The sequence below is a fragment of the Doryrhamphus excisus genome, chromosome 3, assembly GCF_030265055.1.
Source record: "Doryrhamphus excisus isolate RoL2022-K1 chromosome 3, RoL_Dexc_1.0, whole genome shotgun sequence".
Taxonomy (NCBI): domain Eukaryota; kingdom Metazoa; phylum Chordata; class Actinopteri; order Syngnathiformes; family Syngnathidae; genus Doryrhamphus; species Doryrhamphus excisus.
In genome coordinates this window covers 29,226,736-29,240,128 of record NC_080468.1, presented here as the reverse complement: position 1 = coordinate 29,240,128, position 13,393 = coordinate 29,226,736, and the positions used below count along the sequence as shown (strand labels likewise).

Here is a 13,393-nt window from a genome sequence, read left to right as displayed (position 1 = left end):
AAAGCACATGTCATTCATGCTTGGCTGCACCTTCACATGAGCACATATTCTACTTTGAAGCTATCATTTATAGCTCCCAATCACTTTCCCCAAATATGAAGTTGCATATACTCTACAACTCAATTGCTGCATTTGAGATCAAAAGACAAGCATTCACACCTCAGGTACGTGTAGGTCATTAAAGAGAGGCTGCGTCACCATGATGGACAGATGCCCTCTTGTGGACGCTCGGTGCAGCTCAGAGGTTGTCAACCTTGAGATGATGCGCTTATCATCGTGACGTCTAAGAAAGGACAAAAGGTGGGCATCAACACTGCCTGTTGGATGTTTGAGGGGCTAATTGTTGGAGATCTGCTAAAGGGAAGGATTAGTATCAGTTGTCTGCGTGTCTTACCTGAAGTCACCAATAGGGGGCGGTAAAATGCAGTATGATGGCAGCAGATTCTTCTGTCTGTAGAGGTAAACTGATTTTTGTCTTTTTACTTGCATATAAAATCTATTTCTGTTTGGGCCAAACATGTAAATCACAATGTATATCATTGTCAAACACCCTGTTTGAATTCATCATGAACAAGCGGATTGTCTTTATTCTGCTTGAATGTAATGCCACACCATCATCACAACACTCCACTGCAGCAGAGTCCTTTTGTTTGCCTCCCTGACTCTGGTGTGTCCATGACGTAAGTCCCGGCAGCAGGACATGGCCCACTCACCTGCTTGAAGGACTCAGGCTAATCTAAAGCCGATCAGGCTCCTTATCTACTCAGTGCTGCTTTTATGTGCTTTGGAACAACTGAAATGCAGCCTCTTTACCATCCCCGGTAACAGCCATGAATGCCAACCCCTACCACCCCAGCACTCCATCCCTCAGTGCTCACTCATCTTAACACGTCATCTTAGCGATGTTGGCTAAGGAACAGCTAGGAGGAGGACTTTCTCTTCCAGGTGCACAAAGCAAAGGTCCATCAATTTGGACCCCCCAAATTGGACAATCTGACCCGACAAAATCCCTTCTTCTAAGGTCAACTTTTCACTTCCTGTAGGGGAAAGTGTAGCATGCAAGAACACACACACACACACACACACACTTAGGTCGGGCATGTGAAGAGTCATCCCATGTCCATGTGAACGCAGTAATGCCATAATTGCCTTCATCCGGTTGTCTTAATCAGGAACCTTGTGACGCTTGGCATGTCTGCCTCCTTGACTAGCAGCTCAAAGTCACACGACATTTCATTCCAATAAACACTAAGCTTTTATTTCTTCCGGTCAATTCTAAACACATAGAAAGACATTGACATAGATCAGGAGCAAATACATGGATGAATGACATGGGTTTTTTTTTTTAAAAAAGGTGACATTCTTCTGGTTTCTACACTATGTACAAAGACCACCACCCCATGACATCATATACACACCCAATGAAAAGACAACATGAGATTGCAATGCAAGTGGGGGGGATGGGGGGCTGGGGCAAAGATTTAGCTGCCAAATTCACTGACAAGTGTTATTTAGAATCCACTTAACTAAAAGAAATGACTTTTCTTTGCTTGGCCCATAAATACGTTGGGTTAGTGCGACAGGGGGGTTGCATAGTAACCAGCATCCCCATCCAAAGTGCAGACTGGCTGTGAAAGTCAACCCGCTGTGACATGATGATACATGGGATGCTAAGAGAGACAGGGCAAGGGGGCTATGAATGGAACAATACTGTATGTGGTGTAGAGCTGCACCCTGGTGCATGCATTCTACGAGGCTTTCAGCATACGATATCACAAACATGTTGACAATATGCTGTGTCATCTTGGTAACTACTCCTCTTTTGAAACTAGGAATGTACCATTTCAAATATGTGTGTAGGTGGGGCTCGTAAAATCATCTCACACGTCCTCTTCTTCCTTTTCGGGTGGGAGTGGTGTCAGATTTGGCAGCGGGGAGAGGGTCGGAGGTCGCTCAGCTCACCGTGGCCACTGCGGCCTCCTCACCCTCCTCCACTTTGCCGCCTTTACCCATGGACTTCATTTTGGCCATGATGTCAGTGAAAGTCTCTTTGACCGTCTTCTCCAGGATCCAGCCCTCGCTCTCGCTCTCAGGGTCCTCGGGGTTGGCCAGCGTGGACAGGGAGCTGTGGACGTACTGCAGGCCCACCGTCACGGCAACCTGCAGTGGCGAGGCAGGACGGGACCAGCCATCAAATAAATGCCCTTCTGGTATCTCAAGCTCCAACTCAACTAATTACATATCAGCCTTTTTGGTCTAATGACATGCTGATTTACTTGGACACACCCAGGAAGACATCTTCATTTAACAGTACTTTCCATCAATACCTCAGCCTGCTGGTCTAGGAACAGCAATCATTCCTCATTCACACAATATTTCACTCCACTACCTGTACTACGATCAAATACTCTACATGATATCACATACTCTACATGATATCACACACTAGCTAACAGGCTAGTGCAGGGGTGTCAAACTCCTTTTTAGCTCAGGGGCCGCATGGAGGAAAATCTACTTCCAAGTGAGCCAGATCAGTAAAATAATGGTATATGTTATATACCCAAATAAATAATATGAAATATGATTGGACGATTATGGAGCTTAACATGTATCACAATATGACAATATCAAATGTAAATTGAGCAGAGTCTTGTATAAAAACTACGAAGCTAAAGCCATATGATGACATAGACTTGTGCCAAATGGTAAAGCACATGTATTTATTGGTAACAATCTGGCTAACTGTTCTAATGGATGTCAGCCTCTGCACACATTGCTACTAAATGTTCAACCAACTGTAATGCCTGTGCTTGTCATGAAGGAAGATGTAGCCACCCATGCCATTCCACCTGCATATGGAAGATATTTATCACACTCGTGTTTGTTTACGCAGACATGGGTCAAACCCCCAAAAAAGCCCCAAAACACAACCTGGTGAAAATACTCATCCAGCCCGAGTCACACACACAAGTTAACCCTGCTAGCTTCCACTCAGGCTCTGATGTATTGGTTGACTGCTGTTTCTTCAGATCTACCAACAGTTCACCTTCTCTCTTTTCTATATCTCCGTCAATGAAAGTTGTCATATCTATCGACATGAAGACTGGCATAGTGGCGACCAAGGTTCTATTCTTTCAACACTGCGGGGCATTGAGGGTGCCAAAGCACATAATGTTAAATGTGTAATGTTAAATAGATGACGCGGTAAAAGACAAGCTGGCTGGCGGCACTTTACTTGCTCTGCTCCGGTATAAACAGTTGGCATGCTTAACACAATTACTATAGCGCCATCCAGTGGTCGCAATTAGAACAACAGTTACTTTTATTGAAAATACATCTTATTTTATACTACATAAAATCGTCTCGCATCAAACCCGTCTACATCTACATAATCTATATGATATCACATAATCTATATGATATCATATATGCTATGATATCATATACTCCATATGATATATACTCTAAACTCTACATGATATCACATACTCGATATGATATATAGTCAATATGATATCATATAAGGGCTGCACGGCAACCAAGTGGTTAGCGCACAGGCAACACAGCTAGGATACTCAAGTTCAATTCCACCTTCGGCCATCTGCGTGTGGAGCTTGCATATTCTCTCCGTGCCTGCATGGGTTTCCTCCCATGTTCCAAAAACATGTTACAGTAAACCTCGGATATATCGGATTCAATTGTTCCCACTGGTTTTGTCTGATATAAGCGAAATCCGTTATATGCGTATACCGGAAAATGTCCGTTTTACGCATATATCGGATTTATATCCGGTATATGCGTAAATGGGATTTTATCCGTTATAAAAAGGCACTTCCTTGACTATGTTTCCAATGTACCTGGACGCGCAGGCAACGCTGCAAACGCTGCAAATGACGTCGTATAGCGGCCTGTCACGATTCGGCGAATCGGAGCGCCACGATGCGGCCATCCGATATATGCGAGGGAAATTTAATAGAAATGCATTGGAACAGGACTGGAGATTTTGTCCGAAATAGGCGAAATCCGTTATAAAAAAATCCGATATATGCAATGAATTTTTATTGGAAATGCATTACAGAAAAATCGGTTCTTTTTTATCTGTCCGTTGTGAGCGAATTTCCGATATATCCGAGTCCGATATATCCGAGGTTTACTGTAGTTACATTGGCCACTCCAAATTGTGTGATTGAGTGTGACGCCAAATTGGGTGGGAGTGGTTGTTTGTCTATATGTGCCTGGTGATTGACTGATGACCAGTCCAGGGTGTACCCCGTCTCTCGCTGAAGACAGCTGGGATAGGCTCCAGCACCCCCGCAACCCTTGTGAGGATAAGCGGTAGAAAATGAATGAATGAATGATATCATATACTCTATATGACATACTATACTCTATATGATACCAATATACTCTGTCTAACTGTACATGATATCACATACTCTATATGATATATCGTCTGTATGATATCATGTACTCTATTTAATATACCTTTCAGACATTTGACCTGAAGCCATGTACCCCCTACTGCTGCACACTTCAAAAACATAAACCTTGAAATACTTGAAAAAACAACTTGAAATATTGGAAATCACTCATTGGTTCATTCATGTTGTAGTCATTGCGGGTGAAAGATGGGTATTAAGCATGGTGACATGAGGATAAAGTATACCATGAGCATTGATAAATAGATCGGTTATCATCAACTTGTGTCCCAGGAGTTAAGGGATGCACCTGAATGCACCATTTTAGAAAAAGCTGACGCAGCACTGACAACAGTTTGCTAGTTTGGATCCTGCTTGTTGAGTATGAAGTGTCCATGGTCTGACTGGAATCTTTCCATGGTGTCCCAACTCCAAAAGAACCGCTACCCCCTTCTTAATAGTATCTGAAATACAAAAATGCTGTACATACAGCCATCAATAAAGCCTCATTTGGGGGTGAATTCCCATCACAGTGCCAGATTGTCACCGCTGGGGCCATGTGGGGATGAATGACAACACCAATAGAAATTATCTTCATGATGAAACACTCTTCATGCACATAGAGCAAGGAACAACCAATTTTTATTCACGTACCCCCGATGGAAATTGACGTACCCCACTTTGGGAACCACTGTAATTCTATGTGAGACAATATATATATATATATATATACAGCTGTGAGGGAGCTGTCAATCCTCCCTCACTGATCAGGTGGATGCCCCACCTACACTGTCCGGTTTCTATTTGTGTATATAGTTGGCTTTAGTTATTTACATATATTTTGGTTAGTGTTTTAATTATATTTGTTTGCCGTTTAAGTGCCACTTTAGTTCGTTAGTTTTTCATTCAGAAGTCATTTGTGTTCCTAATTTCTCATCAGTTTCTCCTTTTGTTTATATTTAATATGAAGGGTGTTGGGAATGTAAATCGGGTACCTTTTGGACTTGCTTCACCCTCTCATTGGGAACTGTGGTTGGCCCTTCACAGGTAAAAGGGGCTGGGTGAAATTGTTTGAGCGAGGCCTGTTGTGTGTGCTTGGGGAAATGCTGCTGCACTGTCTTGTAAAATAAACTCGAAAAGCTCTCAAGCCCTGGTCTGGTGTACAATTCCGCTGCTATGGCTATCCCGGGCTAGTAAGAGGCCATTGTTTTTCAACTCAAAATCTTACAACAGCTGTATCTAATTGTGTCCAGTACACTAGTACTACAGTATATGATATGATGTAGTGTGTCCTGTACACAAGTCCTACAGTATATGATGTAGTGTGTCCAGTACACTTGTACTACAGTGTATGATGTAGTGTGTCCAGTACACTAGTACTACAGTATATGATGTAGTGTGTCCAGTACACTAGTACTACAGTGTATGATGTAGTGTGTCCAGTACACTAGTACTACAGTGTATGATGTAGTGTGTCCAGTAGTCCCAGTGAGTGTCCCAGCATGAAGTGACTTGCATAACTATTTGAAATCTGAGATCCCTCTAAGTGGATCAGCTTGAATCCAGGTTTCTAGAGCAAAGTTTTGTCTGCTGAGTTTCTGTCTTGGCGAGCATTAGCCCAGACAGGAAGTCAGATCAATTTTGTGGGAGCTTGTCAACACAGCAACAGCTCCCTTTGTTGTGTGGAAATGAGCAAAATGCGGGAAAGGGAGGCGAGATGGGTAGCAGGAAGAGCTTCCCACTTGGTGTTGACATTTTAGTCGAGCCAGGGTGTCAAACACAAGTTGCTGTTATCCTGGGCTCACACTGAATCCATCGCGAGGCCCTAGTTACCTAGTGGGCCTTGAGTTTGAGACCCCTACTCTCAACACGATCTTGGAATCAGTGAAATGTACAGTGTATGTACAGTCCCTGACAAAAGTCTTGTCGCTTATCCAAGTTGTAGGAACAACAAATAATAACTTGACTTGTAGTTGCTCAATTGGAATCAGAAATGACTTATATGAAAGGCAAAGCCCTCTAGATTATGCTTTTTATATCAAAATAAAGTTTTGTACCATTCATTGAGTTTTATCATTTAATTAGGACATAAAGGTCAGATTTTGCTTGGACAAAAGTCTTGTCGCATACAAAAAAATGTAGAAATAATACATATACTTAATTTTTAATACACAAATATGCTACAATAACATCAGAACATAAAGTCATTGTACCTTGGAAAAAAGAATTAATATTGTGTATGGCTTCCATGAGCTTGGAGGACTGCATCCATACGTCTTGGCAATGACTCAAATAACTTATTGATGAAGTCATCTGGAATGGCCAAGAAAGCAGTCTTGCAGGACTCCCAGAGTTCATCAGGATTTTTCGGCTTCATCTTCCAAGCCTCCTCCTTCATCTTACCCCAGACATGCTCAATAATGTTCATGTCTGGCGACTGGGCTGGCCAATCCTGGAGCACCTTGACCTTCTTGGCTTTCAGGAACTTGGATGTGGAGGCTGAAGTATGAGAAGGAGCGCCATCCTGCTGCAGAATTTGCCCTTTCTTGTGGTTTGGAATGTAATGGGCAGCGAGAATTTCTTGATATTTCAGGTCCAAGCAAAATCTGACCTTTATGTCCTAATTAAATGATAAAACTCAATGAATGGTACAAAACTTTATTTTGATATAAAAAGCATAATCTAGAGGGCTTTGCCTTTCATGTAAGTCATTTCTGATTCCAATTGAGCAACTACAAGTCAAGTTATTATTTGTTGTTCCTACAACTTGGATAAGCGACAAGACTTTTGTCAGGGACTGTATGTCCGTACGTTGAAATAGTTGAGCGGCCATCATGTCAGGTAGATATGCTGACTGTAATGTGATGCAGTACGGTACTAACAGTGATGCTTGTGTGTGTGTCACTGACTTCCAGCATGGTGACCAGCAGCACCAGAACACCGAAGGTGGTCATCATGCCGCCGTAGTAGGACAGAAGGGCGTCTCGGCAGCCGCTCTTCCACACATTGAGCTCCTCGGTGTAGTGGTCGTAGCTGTAGTGGGCCGAGTTGTTGGTCATTTGCAGCTGGATGCAAGGCCTGGGCGAGCCTGGGTTGCAGCAGCTAAAGGGCACACCATCCATTAGGTACTGGCCGTCCACGTTGCTTCCGATACGGCTGAAAGAACAAGAAAAAGACCTCCATAAGTTAGTGTCAGTTGAAGTTTATTAAATAGAGGAGAATTGTCAATATGACACAAGTGTTCATGCAATGTTAGTTAATTTCCTAGCGATTGAACAATTAATTTGAAATGAAACACAAACTCACTAGCAGCAGAGTCTCTTGTAAAGACTCATTTTAAGTGTTGATTGACATTTATGGGTCAGAGGAGACCTCCACCATGAAACCTCATTGATTACTGACCACCAGTAGTTGTGGCCTTGTATATGTTTCAAAAATGTCTTTAACAACATGTCACCCTGTCAGTACATTGGAAACATCATCACAAACGTTTCCACCAATCACTTTCTCCCACAGCAAAGCTGTAAAAGCTCTGCAAATGAGCTTTAGCTTGACTCTTCCTTCAGAAGCCAGCAGGGCTGATTGGACCAGACACTGATGCTTGTTACGATCATCTGTACCAGTCATGAAGGAGATTCTACTCTCAGTATGATGTATCAATACCATCAACACCGCTTGGACCCTGACACTGATGCTTGTCACTATCATCTGTACCAGTCATGAAGGAGACACTACTATCAGCGTGATGTATCAATGCCATCAACACTGAGCATTGGTGTTGTAGATGTGTACCTAATATTTTGGCCAGTGAGAGTATTGATGTGCTCGTTTGACCCCCCTTATGGGTTTGCGCATGTAATCCCCCCCCCCTGAAAAACTGCCTAGTAACGTCCCCACCCCACCCCACCAACCATCCTCATTGCCATTTCTGTCATGTTAATCCTCAAGAGTCAACAACACACCTGCCCTGACCTACCTTCACCCGGAATCCACTTATACTCAACTAAGCCTCATGGCACCCCCGTGCCCCCCATGCCACATGATATTTAATATTTCCATGCAAAGCACTTACTCTTTGACCTCCTTTGCGCTGAAGTCCAGGTACCGGTTGCTGACCCACTGGATCTCAAACCAGTCTCTGTAGTTGTTGTTTCCGCAGCAACGGAACTCAATCTGCATCATGTCCAGGGTCCTCTTCATGTAGCAGCGTCCTGGTGTGTCCGTGTCCTTGTAGTACCTCATGCCGTTCCTCAGGCCCTCGGCCAGCGTGAACTGCAGCGGAATCCGCATCACGAAGCACAGCAGAGCGGTCACCACCAGCAGCGCGTTGAAAACCACACAAACTACCAGGAAGGTCTTCAGCATGGGCTTCCACTTAACAAATTTGGTGGGGTCCAGTGAGTCGTAGCAGACTTTGCCTCCAAAGGCGTTGATGCCGCAAGCAAGCAGGCCCATCAGTATGAGCAGGTTGGGCAGGAAGTGGCTCTCGTTGTTGTCCATCAGTTCGGACCGCTTTCGTAGCTCGATCTTGAAGAAGAGGCCCATGCTGAAGACCAGCACGCCGGCCATCACAGCGAACCAGAACAGGAACCAGACACTCTGTGCGAGTTTTACTCGCTTTTTCAGGTCAAACTTGACTTTCATCAAAGCCATTGTTCAATGGGATGCGTCCTTGCTTGTCTAAAAAGAAATTCAACCTCCCAAGAACTTGAAAAGTTCTAGCCGTTTACAAAACCAGTCCAGTGTGTGCTTTGGTAGGTCAGCTCAGCCTGTAATCCATCTCACAGCAAAAAGCACAAAAAAAGGATCCAGGAGGACCCTGGTGGAACACAAGTACGTTATTCTCTCAAAGCGACCACATCTCCCATTGTTCCCAAAACTCCCAGTTCAACACCTTCTCTTCCTGCACACAGGTGAGGCTAACGGTGGCGTTTCTCCCAGAGGATTGCTGAGGATCCTCATGATTAAAGTCGAAGTTGCAGTACGTCATGCTAAGCTCCTGTAAGCGTCCCTGATCCTATTTGCAAAAAATCCCCTCCACAAGATGAGCCTGATTTGAAGCTTAATTGGTTTGACTGTTCACGTGGTCACCCTTACCTTGATGGGACTCACCGGGAGCTCCAGAGGATCCTCGGAGACGATTGGTATGAAAGTGGAGCTATTCCAGGCCTGGAGCCATTCACAGGTACAGGTCTGCTAGTTCAGCACAAAGCCTTTAGCTCTAAACCAATAAACAATGGAACTAACCACAATAATACATTTCTAAAACTACTGTACACCTACAGAATCTAAACATGCCAGTACACTTCTAAAATACCTTACAAAGTTCAGACCTCCTGTGTTTTTTATTGGCATATGGCACATTGTACAAATAAAATTCAACAAAAAACACAGGCAAAATATACAGAGCAGGCTAAAATGTAGATACTAATAATACAAAATGTTGCTTTTAAATTGGAGATGGGGCCGATCATCCAGTGTTGGTATCGGATTCTGATACCAGTGTAATTCAAGTAGCAGTAATTCCTGATACCACCAGTGGAGATTTTCACGTGTGAACTATAGGGTTGGGTGATAAGAACGTTGGCATATATCAGGATATTTTTCGGATGTATTGCAATATGAAGATATAAAAGGATATCAAATGTAAATTGAGCGGAGTCTTGTATAAAAAGCTACAAAGCTTAAGCCACATGATGACAGACTTGTGTCAAATGGTAAAGCACATGTATTTATTGGTAACAATCTGGCTAACTGTTCTCATGGATGTCAGCCTCTGCACACATTGCTACTAAATCTTCAACCAACTGTAATGCCTGTGCTTGTCATGAAGGAAGATGTAGCCACCCATGCCACTCCACCTGCATATGAAGATATTTGTTTTGTTTATGCAGACATAGGGCAAACAGTGCTCTTATTTTGAAGAATGGTAACAGAAGTGTGTGTGGAGAATGTGTACTTATGGCTAAGACGAGCTGCATTCAAAAATATTGGTGCCTCTCGTATTTTTTTCCCCTCAGAACCTGCACGTCTTCATGGGACATTGGAAAACCTTCCTTCCATTAAAGCCTTAAAATACAACGTGGTGAAAATATACTCATCCAGCCCATGTCACACACACACATATCCACTGCTAGCTTCCAGCAATGCTTTGTAAGAGGTGATTCAGACAACTTTTGCTGGCGTTCATCACCATTTCAACAGTTTAGGTCAGGAGGTCCGCCAGGTAAATAGTTCCCCACATGAATGTTCTTTCCCCTCACAAAGCAGTTTAGGGAGGAACTTTAGGGTTAGGGTCACCATGTGATGGAAAGTACGAAAGTCAGTATGATACATACTGTATGTGAATCTTTGAATCTAATCTAAAGGAAGCTGTTGGCATAAAATGGGCATTTCATTTCCTCATCTGTGCTTAATGTATGCCATATCCATCACCTACTACCTGCTGAGGTCTTCGCAGCTTCACATGCATATATGCATTTCAGCAGTAATAACATTCATTCATTTTCTACTTATCCTCACGAGGGTCGTGGGGGGTACTGGAGTCTATCCCAGCTGTCTTCGGGTGAGAGGCGGCGTACACCCTGGACTGGTCACCAGCCAATCACAGAGCACATATACACAAACAACCATTCACGCTCACATTCATACCTATGGACAATTTGGAGTCGCCAATTAACCTAGCATGTTTTTGGAATATGGGAGGAAACCGGAGTACCCGGAGAAAGCCCACGCATGCACGGGGACAACGTGCGAACTCCACACAGAGATGGCCGATGGTGAAATTTAACTCCGGCCTGCGCACTAACCACCCCGCCGCCGTGCAGCCCCCAGTAGTAACATCACATTTCCAAATCAGTGCGACCCATTACCACAAAGCCACGTCATTTTTATAATCAGTGGCCTTGAGCTTAAAAAAACAGGCTTTTCATCATTGCTTCTGCAACTTCATCATATTTATTAACTTCACAGGCTAATAAAGCTCGCACCACACAGCTGACATGTTCACTGCCACGCAAAACAGTCGGACATCAATCTCTTAACACTATGAAAGTTCCTGACAGTTACAATATCATACTTGCCCCAGAGAGTAGTTGAAATCAAACAGAAAATCATCAGTAATGAAGTAGCAAGCCAAAGCATATGTGTGACATCAAGACTTCTGTGTTGTTCGACTGTACCGATGCAAACCTGTCAGGCTGGGCGCTTGTTCACAGCTGTTTGCTGATATTCTTCATATTCAGACAGTAACCTGTTTTGTTAAATAAAGCGTTTGTTGATTGACCACACTCATATTAATAGTAATAATAATAATAATAAGGCAAACATTATGGGAATTGTATCCATGTTCTGGGACCAAAAAGTGAAAGCCTATTTCCTGTTGTGATACATATTACAGTAAAATACTAAATGACTGAATGAAATGTTCCCTAAAAGCTGTTTAGGATGCTTTCAGCAACATGAAATCCTTCACACAGGTTTATCACATTTAAAAACAGACAGGATGTGTTAGGAGTGTATTGGACATCAGTTATAGTAATTACCCATGCATTTTTGCGGCACATTGCTTCTGTAAGACATGACAATAACATTTTGTTTTGAAGAACAATATCATTGAAGCCATGAGGTTACTTGAAATTAAACATTTGATTCCAATAAGCATTCATATGATCAATATTCCGTTTTAGGCTTCCCATGTGGACCTACGTTCTGCTTTGGGAATAATCCCCCAGTTGGGGGAAGGTGTTCCCGCAGCCAGCCAGTTAAAGTCATCCACCCGGTCCCAGTTGTTTCGGTCCGGGTCGAGGCCGGCTGCACGGAAGTCATCCTCTAGCGCGGGATAAGACCAGGAGAAGGGGGCAAAGCTCACCCTGTGACAGTCCTCTATGATGGCCCGGCTGGTGACATGCAGGTAGACCCGGGTGTCGCTGGTGTTGTGGGTCCGCAGTTGCTGGCAGGCCAAGGCCAGAGTGCTGTGTTGACATTGATCCACAAACACTGAGGTGGAAATGGGTCCACACAGAATCTCACAGTTGTCAATGTGCTTTAGGTGGAGGGTGCTAGGGGTTCCATAGAGACACACTTTGCAGTTGGACAAGTTAGACAGCAGCAGGTCCTTTTTATTGATCTCCTCGGCTGTCTTTGCAAGGACTGCGTTGCTCATGTGAGAGAAGCCACACTGTACACCACCAGCATCTCCATCCATTTGTGTACTACCGCAGTTTTCAGCTGCATCATCATTTAAAGGGTCCATCGCTGATTCTGGGGCTTTGTCTGCTGCTTTAGACCGAGCCCGAAAAGCGAACTTCTTCTTGGGCAACGCCCGCTCTCTTGTCTCGGTGAGACAAGTTTGAAGTTTCTGGAGGGCAGCCTGGGCTTGCCTCTGGTCGTAGGTGGTGAGAAATACCACACTGTCATTGAGGAACTTTTGCAACTGTGCCGTTTTATTCGTAGCCTCCTCCAACATCTCAGCCGCTGCTTTTCGGTCCACTCCCGGGCAGCGACACAGCAGCTCCTCGATGGCCGCCCGCTCGCCATAGAAGGTGCTGAGGAAGTTGTCGACGCTCTCCTTGGTGACGGCGTGGTTGTCCTTTGCTTCTTTTCTCCGCTCGACGTCCTCGATCCTCGCTTGGTGGCGTTTCTGGAGTCGTTCTTTCACTTTGAAAACGCCGTTGTGGTCTCCTGGCTCATTCGCCTCCATGTTGTGGCACTGTTTTGTACCTCGTCACAGGATGATGACGTCAGTAGCCTACTTCTTTTGCTGCCTCAAGAGGTGGGCGGTGTTTACTAGATAGTGCCACCTACTATACCGGAGCTGAACTTTCAATATGGCTGCCCTAGACGTAAACAAAGTACACTTGTGGACTTAGTTTGTGTTTTTCCCTATGCATTGTTGTTATCATGATATTAATAATAACGACTATACTCTCTAGGAGTAACAGAAGTTGTTACTCGCTTATGTCAAACATACATTC

General features: G+C 44.0%; 2 protein-coding genes across 2 annotated transcripts; both read right to left on the bottom strand.

Moving 5' to 3' along the window:
• Positions 1-335: 335 nt before the first annotated feature.
• prph2a (peripherin 2a (retinal degeneration, slow)) lies at positions 336-9,388 on the bottom strand. The gene is made up of 3 exons (XM_058067343.1): positions 8,491-9,388; positions 7,328-7,574; positions 336-2,160 (listed from the first exon to the last, which is right to left on the bottom strand). Exons 1-3 carry the CDS (start codon positions 9,069-9,071, stop codon positions 1,954-1,956), a joined length of 1,035 nt encoding a protein of 344 aa, XP_057923326.1. The 5' UTR covers positions 9,072-9,388; the 3' UTR covers positions 336-1,953.
• Positions 9,389-11,341: 1,953 nt separating this feature from the next.
• tbcc (tubulin folding cofactor C) lies at positions 11,342-13,182 on the bottom strand. The gene has a single exon (XM_058068279.1). The coding sequence runs from the start codon at positions 13,117-13,119 to the stop codon at positions 12,103-12,105; it is 1,017 nt and encodes a 338-aa protein (XP_057924262.1). The 5' UTR covers positions 13,120-13,182; the 3' UTR covers positions 11,342-12,102.
• Between the last annotated feature and the right edge of the window lie 211 nt (positions 13,183-13,393).

Coding starts and splice junctions, on each gene's coding strand:
- prph2a (XM_058067343.1), bottom strand. CDS start 9,071: ATGGCTTTGATGAAAGTCAAGTTTGACCTGAAAAAGCGAGTAAAACTC. Junction 7,575..8,490: donor AGCGCAAAGGAGGTCAAAGA/GTAAGTGCTTTG, acceptor TTGTTCTTTCAG/CCGTATCGGAAGCAACGTGG. Junction 2,161..7,327: donor TGCTGGTCACCATGCTGGAA/GTCAGTGACACA, acceptor TCGCCACTGCAG/GTTGCCGTGACGGTGGGCCT.
- tbcc (XM_058068279.1), bottom strand. CDS start 13,119: ATGGAGGCGAATGAGCCAGGAGACCACAACGGCGTTTTCAAAGTGAAA.